At 34.6% G+C, this 16,635-nt stretch overlaps 1 protein-coding gene across 1 annotated transcript in view; it reads left to right on the forward strand.

Annotated features, from left to right (window-relative positions):
• Positions 1-16,635, forward strand: part of LOC107708169 (attractin-like protein 1) — a 127,804-nt gene that overhangs the window by 94,232 nt on the left and 16,937 nt on the right. Inside the window, exons 26-27 of the mRNA XM_016512337.1 lie at positions 1,232-1,310; positions 15,519-15,626. Coding sequence (XP_016367823.1) covers positions 1,232-1,310; positions 15,519-15,626 — 187 coding nt within the window. The remainder of the gene's footprint in view (positions 1-1,231; positions 1,311-15,518; positions 15,627-16,635) is intronic.

The following is a 16,635-nucleotide window of genomic DNA, read 5'->3' on the forward strand; positions in this document are numbered from 1 at the left end:
CAATAGTTTCACAAGATGTTGTTTTTGAAAATTCTGTGTTTTTATCCAGTGGTAATGTTCATATTTGCCATCTGTTGAATGGTATAAACATAAATCTGTCACTTCTTGCTCATAGTGCAAAGCTTCTTTTTAACACTTGATGAAGATATATGAGATGAGAGGCAAGTGTTGCAATAAAGAAACATGAAGTAATTGTGTTTTATTAACGGCATAGAAGGGTTGGCTGATATGACCCACATTTTATATCACAGTATGATTAATGTAATATCACAGTAACAAAGTGCCACATAGATATTTTTGCTGTAATATTGATTAAATATATTTTAATATTTTTAGCAATGTGGTGAGTTGTGGCATTTTTCCATTTCTATGAAGGTATGAGACAAAAGTCTTTTGAAATTTTGTTTTCTTGCAGGAAAAGGTCTACATTCATAGTCATTCGGGGTTGGCTGTAGATTGCGACAAAAGAAGGAACACTTTAACTCCGTATTTCTACCCTAATAAAACCAGGATTCTTCTATCTCATCCAATCATAATGCATATTCAACATATGTGTCCATTTAAGGCATCCAACTATGTCCTCTAGATGCGTTTCTTAGTATTTAATGAAAATCAATTTCTTAGAAGCTAAGCGTTTAAAAAGCTAAAATAACATTTCCTGTCTCACACTTGCCTTGCACCTTCGACACATGGACTGCTTTTAATATGTCAAAATAACTCAAGCATGCTGATGAGGCATTTAGAGAAGAAAAGAACACTCTTTGGTAGAGCGAAGCAAATAAAGCTAATAATAATACTAATATTTCAGATAAAAATATCATTTTCTCCACATGGTAATACATGTTTTTGCATAATTCTGTTATTTTACAAATGAATCATTTTTATTTATTTATTTGGAACTTGGATGCAAATGAGACATTTATTCATAACAAATAAATAATCAATACATCAGTTAACAGCAACATATCAATTAAATATCAATTAAAATGCTCAAAACAGTAAAACTTCAAAAGTTCCAGTATTAAATTGTAATTAGATAAATCCCTGATAGTTGCACAGATAGCTATTGCATTATAAACAGTATAGTAAATACCTTACCAGCTGACACATTTCTACTGTTGCTTGATATGTAATGTCATACTGCCCATCCCTAGTGATTTAATATATATATATATATATGAAAATTCGACATCATTTAATCTTTCTATCCTTTCTTTTCTTCATCCTACAGCTGTTTTCTGTCGCTGTTGCTGGTAGCTGCAGTGGTGTGGGAGATCAAACAGACCTGTTGGGCCTCCAGGCGACGAGAGGTATGTCAAAATACAGAAAAGAAACATAAAGTGCTCCTTTTCACAAGAATATATACAGTAACCCTGATAAGGGCAATGTGTGCTTTGACAGAGTCATGGTCATTTCAAAATAGCCAAATATCTGCTGATTAATCCACTTGTTCGATATGTCGTATCATATATTGAATGACTTTACACTTTGGTAAATCTGTTCTCCCTTTGCTGTTTTGTGGTTTTTCCTTCCCATGGAATTTGATTAGATGCTCTGAGAAGTACATATAAAGCCTTGTCAGCCACTTGAAACAGCTCTGCAGAGTCCAATGCTTACAAACATGCCCATCTTCCTAATTAGGGGCCCTTATGAGCCAGTTAGCTCTGACAAGAGTTATCTAATGCAGTTCAGAGCAGACTGAACGATAAGCACAGCAGATGTCTGCACATCGAGGAGAGAGATGCCATACTTTCACTATTTCTCCTGCCTTCCTTCATCTTATCGTGGCAGAATTACAGACGATCGAAGGGGTTTCAGGGTCTAGGTTTTGGATAATGAGTCCATTTGCTACCCGGTAACACCCAAAAGTTACTATAAGATATTCACGAGAATGATTAGCCAATGTCGTAGTGTCCGAAATGCATTTATTTCATTTTAGTGGACAGAATTGACATTGATAATCAGGGAGGTTGATCTCTTTTGCTTCTGTCCTAATTGATGTATGGAAATAAAGAAGAGTTATGATTGCAGCGATCCAAAGCTATATTCATCTAAAGAATTAAATCCAATAATGCGTGATGGGGGCAGATGGGCTTCCACCATTAGCATTCAGCTCACTGCAGAGCTGCACTCCACAAGTTCAGATTATCTGTTTGTTTCTGCCCTCAAGTACTCTCAAAAAAGCTTTTATCTTTTAATTTAAAATGATTGAAAAGTTTGAGGAGGCACTCCAGAAAAATAATTGCTTCTGAAAATGTATTTTCTCCTTCCTTTTTGTCTTGATCAAGAAGGAGCCTGAATGACATGCACCTCATTTTGGCACCAATCATTTGACAAGGTCACATTTTTGGCAGCACGAGGTGGAGACAGAGATTAAACTCTCAGAGATTTTTCAGAGCTTTTCCTTTGCATCCTTTGAGTAGTGGTCATTTATTGGCGTTTTTAAGTGCAACTTTCCGTTTGTATGATTGTAAACGAAGAAGCTGTCCTGCCCTGCGCCCTCTGCTTTGAACGCCTTTTGTCCTGACTGACTTATTGAAAGACATGAGTTGAAAGCAGAGGACATGTTAATAACTTCCATTATGCAAATGTTCTCCACTACACTGATTTTGGCTGAGAGATCAAACAAGGGGATATCTAAAAAGCACCAGTGCTCAACACAAATCACAGTGCTTGCCTTTGATTTCCTTCAGTGCGTAGTTTCCTGGAAAATTCTAGAGAATGTCTCATTGTCATCTGCCTGGATATTTGCACAGTTGCATTTGCTTTATTTTGGATTTAGCTTTAAAGGCTCTTGTGTTGAAGTGCAGTGCTTGCAAACCTGGTTAAAACCATTAATTAGTGCTTAACCTCGTGCATCATGCAATTATTTGATCTCTCAAACAAAATGTATTGTACTTAAGAGATTACAGTATGCAATCTCTCTCTCTCACACACACTCTCACACACACACACACACACAAAGAGATAATAAAGTATATATTTTTTATGTTTTTCAGGATTCTTTGATGAATAGAAAGTTCAGAATAGCATTGATTTGAAATAGATTTTTTATTATATATCATAAATATTATATATAATTTATATTATAAATATCAATAATAATATCAATAATATAAACAATATAAATATATGTATAAAAATATTATAAATATAATTTTGTGATGCCTACATTTACTTGTAGCATTTCCAATGACTAATTAAATTTTTTTTTTTATTTTTTTTTAGCAAAATAGATGTTTCTATTTCTCAAAAACATTTTTATTTTGATGGGTGGATGGATTTACCCATGTTTCTTTGCAGGAAAATCAGTGCATTGTTCTTTATCTGGCCAAACATCTGATCTTACTTCATATAGTACAGACTTAAGATGCGCCTTCCAGCAGAGGATGGTTTGGCCATTGTCTTCAGAGACAAATTGGCCTTGTGAAACCACATAGCGTGAGATAGCGGTATGACGATTTCAGATCAAGACATGACATGAATAGAATGACAGGATACATCTGAAAAATGTATCCTAGCTTATGTTTAGTGGAGGACGAAATGCGTTCCATGTCTCTAATTTGATTCATCACAGTGATGGTATGGTGTTAGTCTGTGTGTGTGTGTGTGTTTAGCCCTGATGTTAAGTGATTACGCTGAGCAGGTGCATTAGAGGGCCGTCGCCTGATGCCGGAGGGCTTGATAAGGGTGTTTTGCATTTACCGCAGTGAAATATTACATGGGTAGAGTCACTTATGCCATTGTCTTCTGGACCTGTGGGTAGGTTTGCATTTGTGTAGGTGATTATCATTTCTGTCAGTGTGTGAAATTCCAGAAATATCCCTTAACTTTTCATGTTTCATTGAGGTTGCAGCAGTCTTAGCTCTTTGCCTCAGATTATTGCTGTGCTGCATGATACAACAGATCAATCTTGAAAACCAAGGCATCTGTTGTCTTTATGGATGAAATATTTGTCTTGTCTTTTTGGAGAATGACATATCAACAGCCTGGTTTCTTATAGCTAGAAATTAGTCAGTGGGAGGGAAGACTACAAAAAGTGCAATTAAACAGTCTTATCTCTGCTCTCCAGTGAGCAACACAAACAGGTTTGGCTATGGGCATCGCCCTTGTCCGTCCTCATGTTTTATGATTCGTCTTATTGAAAAAAAAAACTCTCCCACTGTTCGGACCAATGACTGCAAACCCCATGCTGAAATGAAAAATTTAATGAACAAGATGGAACAGGGGGGATTAAGAATAATGAAACCATGTCATCCTGAGTTATTGAATTGCGTCTAACATGCAGTCTCATCCAATTCAGTTCTGAGTGCCTGAAGAGGAGCAAATATACTCATAATGAAGGTTACATGCCTCTGCTGTGCTCTATCACACAATTATTTTGGCAATAGGATGTTTTAATCGATTCAGACAAAACGGCAAATGGATAGTTGCTCAGTAGGAAGATAATGTCTGTTGACTCTTGTCTTACCCAACCTGTTTAAACAAAGCCGATTTGTTAACAAGATTATTTCTAATGCCGGACAGGCATAACATTGGGACAAAGCATGCTAACAAAAGAGCAACAATATATAAGTGCAAATGACAAGTCTCGGTTAGCCTAGCGCAGTACACGTAGCAAGGTGTATATATATACAGTATATTATACCCACACACATATACACACACATACACAACTCTGTGTGAATATACATTTTATACATATTATACATTTAACAAAAAAATCCTGCAATCAATTTAATTTCTCCCCTTTACATACTGCACAAAAAGTGGTTCTATAACATTGAATGTTACAGGGACTGATTATTGCAAATGCAGATCCCACTGTGTTCTGGTTAAATCATTTTTATTTATTTAACTAACAAATAGTATTGTTGATATTTTATTTTAGATTTTATTTATAAAAGCCATCCATACTGTGTTGTTTAAATCAGACTAATGCTAAATGATTAGCACAGTCATTTTAAAGAATAGAATATGTGACTCTAGAGACCTTGTAGTGACGGTTGATAGATGGATCTATTTTAGGCTGCTATAGACAGGAAAAATTACAAGCCTGCTGAGTACATGCTTTGGTTTTTCTGGGAGTATCCATTATTATGAAAAATGGAGAAGTTATGATAAAACTTTTTATCTCTGCGATAGGGCCATGTGTTATAAAGAATGTTTCTCTTTCAAGGGCATCAGCAAACTTCAGGCAAAGAGAACAAAGAGTTTTATCCTTTTTAATATTAATTAAAGGTCATAGTATCAGCCCCAATATAAAACCATTCTGGCTGGCTTATAGCCCAAGATGTGGGTTTAAGAGTGAATAACCAAGTGACAGCGAAACTGAGCTTTTGGTCTGCAGGGTGGCAGCTGTACTCTATCTAATGTTGAGTTTTCAATGGTTTTTAGTGATAATCATTCATTAATGATTATTTGGTGGGTTATAGATATTAAGCATGTCAATGATATAACAGTTGGCTTTAAACTATTGATATTTTAAAAGCTAGATGTCCTCAACTCTGCTATAATTAAACAGAGCCTTATTACTTAGTTTAATGAATGAGGTACAATTTTGTGTGACACAAATTGGTCAGGAAAGAACACATTATGCTGAGAGAGAGAGGGAGCTCGATGGAATCGGGATAGCACAGATGCATCAGCTCCTTCTACAATCTTGCAAAAAGCAGCTCTGATCAGTCTGAAAAAAAAGTTTCTGCCCATAATGAGAGCCTTGCAAACAGCAACAACCATTTGTGACTCTGAACACAGAAGCTCTGCTTCCATTTCATTCATCACACACTCACAAGGGAACCGTTAGTCTATGACAAATACTCGCCCTCACTTTTCAAGTTCAGCTGTGGGACTCTCTCAGAGTTTGTTAAATCACAAGTTCACACAAACGGATGATACATGCATTGCTCAGAGAGATGCAGTAGTGTGCTCTGAAATAATGGATCAATGCAGAGTCTAAAGTAGAACTGTTCACTTGGCAATTTCAAAGCAAAGACTTGTGTATCAGTGATCTGGAAATGAATCCCAAAATATTTGTTCAGTGTTTAGTTAAATATGATGTTCACTTTGTCCAGTCAAAAAGGTCATGCTTCCTTTCCTCTAGCCTGTTGTCTGTAATCATTGTTATATTTTGCAGAATCTTTTGAGGTAAACTGAGTCTTTCCCAGTACAAAAAAAATCAGATTTAGGTTAGACAAGAAAACAAAAATTGTTTTAATTGTATTACATTTTAAATAGTGTTGCTTCTACTGTGAGAATGAGGCATTTTAAGACCTATAATATGATGCAACTGGTTGTAATTCTTTTGTGTTATTATTCAATTTGTTAGGGTGTTCTGTGTTTGGTATTTATGTTTGTAATTTTAGTTTGATTGATGTAGTTTGATCCAAACAGATATGATCTAGTGACAGTTAATAATTGTAATGATTATAATGACTGATAAAATAAGAAATCACACTATTTGTACTGTAAATAGTAGGAATGGTATGCAAAATATATGATAGAACCTGGCATTGGATGTGACTGGCGTTCGATGGCAGGCTAGTGGCGGATCTGGGCATGAAAACTAATAAGAAGGCAGGAGATCTGTATGGTATTGAAGGGCTTGGTGACTGAGAGCTTTTAAAGTAAAAGTATTGACAGGTAACTAGTGCAGCAATGATAATATTGGACTGATATGATCATATTTTCTGGACCTGGTTAGAACTCTGGCTGCAGTGTTTTAAACAAACTGCAGCTTATTTATGGAAACAATCGGGCATCCAGCCAGAAGTGCATTACAATAATCAGGTCTCAAAGTAATGAATGCATGAGCTAACATTTCTGCGTCTAGAAAGAATATTCTGTAACGCAAGTGTTTCTGAGGTGGAAAAATAGAGCGAGGTGCTCAATGGGTAACACCCCTTGCAGCAAGCCAAATTTCTGTAAGGGAGGTATAAACTGTCAGTTTGAAGGGTCATGTCCTAGAGTGAGGGAGAAGTTAATGATATTTAACGACGGTTCAGAAACTGCAGGATGCATCATCATGATGTCTGATATATGGCAACAGTTGGTTGCAATTTTCTTTCTAATGTTCTTTATCTTTTCGGTGAGAAAAGTAATCGCCGCTGTACTGTAGTGGGTTATCAGGTTCAAGAAATGTCTGGTTCCTAGTTAATCTGGCCATTGTGCTAAACAGATACCTGTGATTATGCTGGTTATTTTCTGATAGCGTATACTAATCTAGCTTCTTTCAGGGATTGCCTATAGCTGGAAACACTGTCATTTCCAGCAATTTTGAAAACATTCAGGTTGTTTTTTTTCCCATCTGCATTCCATTTTCTTAGCGTCTTTCTTAAGACAAGCTGTTATACTACAGTACCCACTTGAACTTGAGCATCAATAAGAAGAGTAATAAAAGTTGCATCCATGTGTTTTCTCACTCCATCAAGCTTTTCACTCCTTAAAGACAAACGCTAAGCAGTACAGATTCATCTTCAACATGTGTGTTGGTGCTGACTACAATGTGGTTATTTTTTTGTTCTTACAATACAGAATGATTGTTTATATATATACTTTACTTTTACTTTTAGTCATTTAGCAGACGCTTTTATCCAAAGCGACTTACAAATAAGAAAAAGTAATTAAAACTAAAAGCTAAAACTCTATAAATACTATATATATATATATACACATTTAAGAAAAGAAAAGAAATTCAATAAAAATTACAAATGCATACAACAACATTTCAAAACTAAAACATTTAAATGAAAACAAAAAAAATAAAGCTAAAAACAATTCAAAATATTAAAAGAACAAAAGGTATGAGTATAATAATGATTCTAACATAACACTAAGCCAAACACCAAAAAACAACTACATATGTGTATGTACAGCCACACACATATACATATACATGTACATATATATAAATACATTCAATATATATAATTTCATTTCCATTTTGTATGTTGAAGTACTGAAATAACTCAAATTAAATAAAAGTAAAACTTAATAAAAAGCCTATATAGACATAATAAAAAAAACGAATAAAATGACAACATGACTACAACTGTAACTAAAACTAAAATAGAAAACTAATACAAATCAAACTACATTAGTTTATCAGTAATCCTAAAAAAATAACACTGAGGCAAACACACATGCTAAAATAACAACAACTTACTGACACATAGTAAGAAATAGTTTATAAAAACCTGAAACAGAAGTGGAAAGAGGAGAGATAAAAAGCGATACTTATGTCCTTTGCCGGTGTCCCTGCCCGGTGGAGTAGCACGGTAGAGTCGATGGTCTTTACACTCTTCGGTCTTCACACGACCGCTTCCGCGGTAAACTAAGCTTCTTTTTTATTCGTTTAACAAAACTCAAATTGAATTCAGCTGGACACACTTTCCTGTTTATCACAACAAATGGCCAAGCAAAGCGCACGACACTGACAAGGTACGCGATACAGTACGAGACCAAATGCGATTTCAGCACGTCTCCAAAGTAAACAAAACAAGCGTTTCCTAGCAACGACAACTGCGCTAAACACTGAGACAAGAAATAAATACACTTACAAGCTGCTTTTAACTTCTGCTGATTGACTGCTTCTCACAAAGAGTATTTCTTTACACTGTTTTGCTGGCTATTTTGCTGAATATATATATATATATATATATATTGTACAATTAAATATTTGAATTAAAATGTATTTTTTGTCAGTATGTAACAGAAAATACAGATTTGAGTTCCCTCCTGCTCAGAATGAACAACCAGTCAGCTACTGACTATAATCGAATGCCCCTGATCTATATACTTGGTAACACTAACAGATCAATGTCAAATTCAATTCCAAGCCAATGAGTGACATGTCCTTTGAGCAGTCAATCAGAACGTCTTTGTGGAATAACCAATGAAGCCAATTCCATAATCCATGTTCTGAAGAACTAATCAGGTCATTGATGTTCCTCAGGAAGAACTGGACCAGATGGGTCAATGCAGATGTCATTCTGAGTGGACTATTTTTATTGTACCTTAAACATGAGCAAGTCCTCAGGGGGAAAAATTACAGTCTATGAAGACTTTCGAGGATTGAGTTTTTGTAAGATCACTGCAGAAATGCAGTGTATTTTGACAAGTCATTTTTACTAGTTTTTTTTGTTCCCAGTGAGAAAACTTTTCTTTCCGTGTCATTTGTCTGGGCAAATTTGAGTGCTTGGTTCAAGACCTCAATTCCAGTTATGATCAGCTGTAATTAATTTGCTAATTTACATAATTTCTATGGTGAATAATTTGTTAAAATTTTACATAGTGTTTGTATGTATTTGCTAGTCAGAATGAATGGTAAGCTTCTTATGCTGTGCATTTTGAATTTGACAGTGAATTTTATTCTTCATATTTTAGTCAAACTAACTGAACACTTAATTTTTTTTTTGAAAACTGTTAAAACTGCTAGTACCCACTTTTTTACTCTAACTGTTAAAAACTGCTGTGCTTCTATTGAAAATCTATTGATTTTTTTTCTTTCTTTCTTTTTTTACAGACAGCATTAAAAAAGGATGAGAGTAGATAGCATGGTCCATAAATAATGGAGAACCAGGCTTTGAAGCTCTTGATTCTAGTTTAAACATGTCCTTTTGAATATTTACAATAGTTATTCCATAGTTCATTTGTAATTATAAAACTTAAAACCACATAAGACCATGGGTAGTTCCTCATTACTTTGGTGAGGTCAGTGTAGGGAACATTTAAGATTTATATAATTTTATTATAAAATATTAACATCTTTCCACAAGTTATTCTTTATTTTTATAAGGAGAATATCTAGAGAATACCTCAACCATAATTTTATACTTATTCATTGGTGATTTAGTAATTATGTATTTATTTATTTATTTTTACATTTGTATATATTTTATATTATAATTATATTGCAGGAAATAAATATAAATTCATATAATTAGGAGTTTTATTAACCTTACCCTTAACTGTGAATGGTGATCATATTATATTTCTGAAGTGTTTCATCAGGGCTGTGTGGGATTTTCATTTTCAGGAATGGAGAATCAATCTATTAAATTTGAGTATTTTTGACCAAAATGGCTTTGAGAGTTTAGCCCTTGTTTAATGTCTAACAGGAAAGTCCTAATGCTATAAAGCAGGGATTTCAGTAGGGTTTTACATGAAGCCTACAGTAAAATCAATGAACAATCGATCTCAATTTCACATCAGTGAGGTTTTCACAGTACTACCCTGGGGCAAGGTTTTAAGAGCATTTCAAAGAATAATAATATAAGTTTGACCTTAACTCTAGTCTAAGACCCTACAAGTTTTTGTGTGTGCGCTTTTGCATGTTGAGCTTGGTTTATACGACCGAGTAAACCATTGCAATTATAAGGTTATATTGGTCTAGATTAAAATCCAGTTTTTGTCACGCAACAGAACTGCAGATGTACCCTAGCTGCATCCTCGAGGTTGCGGGACATGGATGCATCTATGTATATATCAGTGATGGACTGGCTTTGTCTTGCATAATTGTTATGGAGATGCCACTGATGTAGTAAAGGCAGTGCGCCTGATGAGTAATAGCAGGTGATGGAGAGAGATGGATAAATTGCAGATGGTGCTTTTTGGCTGTCAACAAAGCCAGGCTGTTTTCCGAGAGAAGATCTATTAGCACAAATGAGAGCATGCCACAGCTCTCTCCCTTCCTGCAATGCATGCTCTCTCACGCCATCTCACTTTTGCTCTCTCCCTGTCATGCTTTGTCATTTTATTTTCTCAGTCCCCCTCCTCGTGTTTGCTCGCATTCTTTCTCACGCATACATGCCCAAACAAACGCTAGGCGAAGGGGATGAAAGAAAGCAAATAGCTTCAAATCAATATTTAAATGAAGATATAATTAATTGACTTATAAATATGTGGAAGCTTCACCCCCAAAGGGGCCATTCTGATACAAATGTCATCTGTGTTTGATGAGAGCGCAGCTTCACGATGATATCAACCAGCTCGACAGGCAGAATTAACAGTTTGTATTTCTGCCCTTTTTATCCTGCACTTTTGTGACTAAAATTTTGTACTAAACTCACATAATTCTGTAACACTTTACAGTTTGCTCTCGTTTGATAACATTAGTTACTGCGTTAGAACTAACAATGAGCAATATATTTTTACAGCATTTATTAATCTTTGTTAATGTTAGTTAATAAAAATACAATTGTTCATTCATGTTAGTTCAGTTCATAAAGTAACAATGTTCATTAACTATTATCAGTCATTAACTATTATTAACAGATTTAACTTTTGATTTTAAAAATTTAGTTTTTAAGTAAATGTTGAAATTAACATGAAAATTAATAAATAATGTAGAAGTATTGTTCATTGTTAGTTCATGTTAACATAGTTAACTAATGTTAACAAATGAGTCCTTATTGTGAAGTGTTACCAATGCTTCCATAGTTCCATTTTATCTTGTTTGCCTGTAATGGCTAATATATAGGCCATCGTAATTCACAATAAGAGAGAATTTTACAAAGCATTACCAAGAATAAATACACAAGAACAAGCATTTAATTTGTATTATTATTAATTTGGATATTTTTGCTTTGTTTACAATGAGTTATGAGTTGTTACCTCATTAAGTTAATCCAAGAAAGATAAACATTCTGCATTTTCTTGGCACTTAACTTGCTCTTGTTTAATGTTTTTTTAATGACCTGTGAATGAGTTATCATAAAAGTGAATGCACAAGTGTAATATAGAGATTGTAGAAATAAAGGAAGCTGCAAGAAAACAATTTTTTTTTTGCTCAGAATTTGCACTCCACTACAAAATGGCTTCACCTCATTTATAAAGAACTGCGGTATAGGGAATACCAACTGATTTGAACACTGATTTTTTTTTAATTATTTCTCTCCTAGACGATGGAAGAGGCAACTGTTTACCCAAATATGTTTAGTTAGTCAAAGACAGTTCACTTAACTTTTCAACTATCTTACTGTTTTCATCCACATGCACATTTAGTTACATGGGTTGGTGTCACTCACGTTTTGCAGAGATGATCAGACCGTATTGTCAAGAGAAGCCCTGATGTGAGCAGTGTGCTCAGCTTTGATAATTTCATTATAAATGTGATCGCGGTGGGATTAGCCATAACAGTCCTGAAGTGGTGATTAATAGAAAAGATAATGAGTGATTAATTACCGTGGTGCCATCAGGGCCCATTTGAGCGGAAGTCATTGACGAGACCTCTTTGTCTCAGTGCCGAATAGACACCCCCACAGAGACAGCGCCGTCTGCCTGATATGTGCGCAGTCAAGGACGTCGCCACCTTCTTGTGTTTTATGTTTGTCATGGACACAGGAAGAAGTTTGTTCTGTGACTTCTGAGGTTGAGCTGACTTTCAGAGATTCATAAAAAACACTGACGTATCTGTTTGGTGACATGATGTTATTGGCCCAATTATTGTCTGTTTAAAACGCTTTAAAGAATTTACTAATCTGAATGCCTTTTTAGGAGACTGTTGATATTTCAATATTGCATTTAGATTTATGCATTTGGCAGATGCTTTTATCTGAAGCAGCTTACATTGCATCTAAGGTATTTTTGCTTTCAATGGGAATCGAACCCATGACCTTGTCATTGTTAGCGCTGTGTTTCCACTGTTTGAGCTTCAGGAAGGCTTATCCATATAATCTATTTTTGTTGCATATGTCAGATGATGTATTTTAATTGCCAAATTACAGTATCATAGAATGCAGATGCTTGTTCTGAAGCTGAAGTCTTTCTTGTTCATTTATCTGAATGAGTTTTGAAGATCTGTTGCAGTGGTTGAAGATTCATAATCTTGAAAGCATTCAGTGATCCATTAAACTCTGTAATGGTACATGTTAGCATTGTTAAAAGATTAGTTAGCATGTGGAAAACTTGCAGAAGACTAGTAGTACACAGCGTGTTCATAGGAATTGACTGTTCACTTCAGTTCATTGAGTGCAAAGCTTCTTAGTTTGCCTGCTTTTAACCATCAGTCACTTTTGAGTGCTATAATCAAGGCACTTAAAGGCATGCACTAGTGTTCCCCTTTTATATGTTCTTTTTGTAGTGAATTATATATAAAGTGAAGTACTGCTATTTGCCACTGGTCTTTTTTAAGTTACATAAACTTTTGTTTGTTTTTTCTCTTTAAGATAACCATTTACCATGTTCCTGCTGGTTTGAAAAAAAAAAGTTGCTTTGTTAAGGAATATTTTTAATTTAAAAAATCATGGAATTGTCTTGTGAACATTTTTCTAAAATATTTAAACTCATATTTTGTTACTTTTATTTTACTTTTATTACTTTTTTCAGTTTGAACCAGCTCTTAACAAATTTGTTTGTGATTCAGGTGAATCAGTTGTGTTGTTTGTTGTAAATCATTGCTGGAAACACTGCTGGTAATTCCATATATAGGTAGTTACACTACCTTTCAAAAAGTCTGTAAGCCTTTTGTTTGTTTTTGTAAAACATCTCTAATGCTCTCTAAGGCTGCATTTATTTGTTTAAAAATACAGTGAAAACAGTAATATTGTGAAATACTGTTTTACAATTTAAAATAATATTTTTCTATTTTAATGTTTTAAAATGTCATTTATTCCTGTGATCCCCAAAGCTGAATTTTGATCCTTCAGAAATCATTCTAATATGTTGATTTGCCGTTTAAGAAATTATTCATATTATTTTCAATTGTATTGTACATTTTTCAGGATTCTTTGAATAGAATGGTCAGAAAAGAACAGCATTTATTTTAAAGACTTTTAAATAAATGTATTGCGTCCTTGTTGAATAAAACTATTAATTTCTTATTTTTTTTCATCCGTCACTAGTGGCAATTCAATTTCTTTCTTTTGTTATAAATTCTTATTTATGTCTTATTATTAAATGTTTCTCATCTGCAGAACGTCAAACTGCCTGAAAGGATGTGATTTTGTGCAGAGCAGTAAAGTGAAGTTTTGGTTTACAATTTGCTTATATGAAATCGTCATTCATGCATATGTGTGTGGACACTAGTGTGTTTATCAGGATGTGAACATGGTACAGAATTGCTGTGAAACCAGGCAAGTGACAGTACCTCAGCAGTTGTCTTTTGTTATGTGAAACAATTAGAGTTTAACACAGCACGCTTTTGTTCGTCACAAATCCAATAGCAATCAGCCTTGTCCTTGGTACTCCAATCAGCCCGCATTTAGATATTGATCGACTGTTGGTGAAGACCACTCCATGTTTTGTGTGTGTGTTTTTACTATTGATTATCCAGAAATGATAGAGGCATCACCTGCGACTTCTCCATCACTCTGAAGTGAGAGAAGCTGATTTGGAGTGTTCTTTTAAGTACAACATCTTTCAAAGTTTGTCTCCAGGGCAGAAGGTTTTCCTTTTCTCCCTACCTGATTTATTGTTTGATGCTATTGTTGGTAATTAAATGAAACGAGACATTTAAGCAGGGCTTTGAGATCTTATTAAGATGCCTATTGAATGTTTCACTGAAAAAGTATTTTAATTGTTCCTTGTGGAGTTCTCTTATATGGAAAAAACCAGCATAGTCCCGTGTGATCGAATGCTCTATATTGCACTGTATTGATCTTTTCTACCCATGTCACACCTGCAAATGCTCATGAATGCTTACTGTCTTTCATTCACTGACATCTACACAGTCTGATTACAGATGAGAAGTTGGTATTGATAAATATATTGATTTGACCTTCAGAAGTACTTCTGACCTGGGCCGTCTCATCTCCTCCTGTATGCACAAGCAAGGAAGTTGTGCATCATGTGCACATGATAGATAAACTGTGTCTATCATAGAGGCAAAATAAGCAGTGTGCGATCGGTTATGGATGGGATTTTGTATGAAGGTTGTGAATTCTGCTTTTAGGGCAACCAGACAGTCAGTGGAGTGGAGAAATTACAGGGAATGCATCATTAATTAAACTCCTCCACTGGAATACTGATGCTCACGCAATCAATGGCAAAATAATTGCTTGTCATGCATGTTGTGGCAAGAGAAATTTCCTTCCAATCTTCGCAGACATTTGATTAGCCAGGTCCTCCAAACTTTTTTATATGGAACAAATGAATTATTCAACCACCTGTTTCTGTCTGTGCTGGAAAACAGCCAAAGTGCTGTCAATGGCCTCTCTCTTTCACTTTCTGTCTCTTTCTATCATTCTACGCTTTATTCTGTTTTGCATGTTCTCCTCTTCTCTTTTCGTAATCTTTTTCCTTCTTTATCTCAAACACATCAGCATCCCTGCATACTGCCTCACAGTGTGCGTCTCAGGGAGCTTTTTGGTTTCTCTGTTTTCAATAAATATCAGTCACTGATCTTTCTGTGAGTCATGTAATTTATGCCGTCAGTCACCACTTGTAATCATACATCTGAGATTTTGACAGAAAACTGACATCTTAGAGTTGCTTGAAATTATAAAGTTTATGTACAGATATTTACTAATGTATCATATTTTTTCCTCTCTTTCTTTCGTTTCTTACTCTTACTGCTACAGCAACTGATGAGGGAAAGGCAGCAGATGGCCAGTCGCCCTTTTGCCTCGGTCGCGGTGACACTGGATTTGGGCAGCAATCAAGTAGAACTGCTTCAGGGTGGAATCGAGGTTAGTTTGACCTTTGAACATTGAACCAGTTAGATTTTACTTGGCTAACATTATTCAATGAAAGGTTAGTCAATATACAGTATCAAATATTCACTATATTTAGAAAATGATTTTCGAGACACAAGAAAATATTTTTCAAGAAAATTTTATTCTGTGTGGAAATACACTAGTATACACCATATACATTATATACACCAGTGTTTATGGCTCTGAAATGACCTTTTTCCCCTCATGTGAAACTAGTTTTTCCAATCAGCTACTATTTCTATGTAGATTTAAAAATTAAAGCAAGTAATCATCGTTCATGTAAAATAAAAAAAATCTTATTGAAAATAATCTAGGCATGTTTTCATCACTGTATGTATGTATGTATGTAAATATATATATATATATATATATATATATAATGTACTTAACCTTTATAATCAACTTAAAGGGATAGTTCACCCAAAAATGAAAATTCTGTCATCATTTACTCACCCTCATGTCGTTCCAAACCTATGAGTTGCTTTCTTATGTTGAACATAAAAGAGGATATTTTGAAGATTGCTGGTAATCAAACAGTTGGTGGTTGCCATTGACTTCCATTGTATTTCTTTTCCTATGGAAGTCAATGGCAACCACCAACTGTTTGATTACCAGCAATCTTCAAAATATCTTCTTTTAAGTTCAACATAAGAAAGCAACTCATACAGGTTTGGAACGACATGAGGGTGAGTAAATGATGACAGAATTTTCATTTTTGGGTGAACTATCCCTTTAAATCATTAATATAAGCGCACTATGATTATATATATATATATATATATAATGTACTTAACCTTTATAATCAACTTAAAGGGATAGTTCACCCAAAAATGAATTCTGTCATCATTTACTCACCCTCATATGTCGTTCCAAACCTATGAGTTGCTTTCTTATGTTGAACATAAAAGAGGATATTTTGAAGATTGCTGGTAATCAAACAGTTGGTGGTTGCCATTGACTTCCATAGTATTTTTATTTTTTT

Source organism: Sinocyclocheilus rhinocerous, unplaced genomic scaffold (assembly GCF_001515625.1).
Source record: "Sinocyclocheilus rhinocerous isolate Xijiao unplaced genomic scaffold, SAMN03320098_v1.1 scaffold1243, whole genome shotgun sequence".
Taxonomy (NCBI): Eukaryota; Metazoa; Chordata; class Actinopteri; order Cypriniformes; family Cyprinidae; genus Sinocyclocheilus; species Sinocyclocheilus rhinocerous.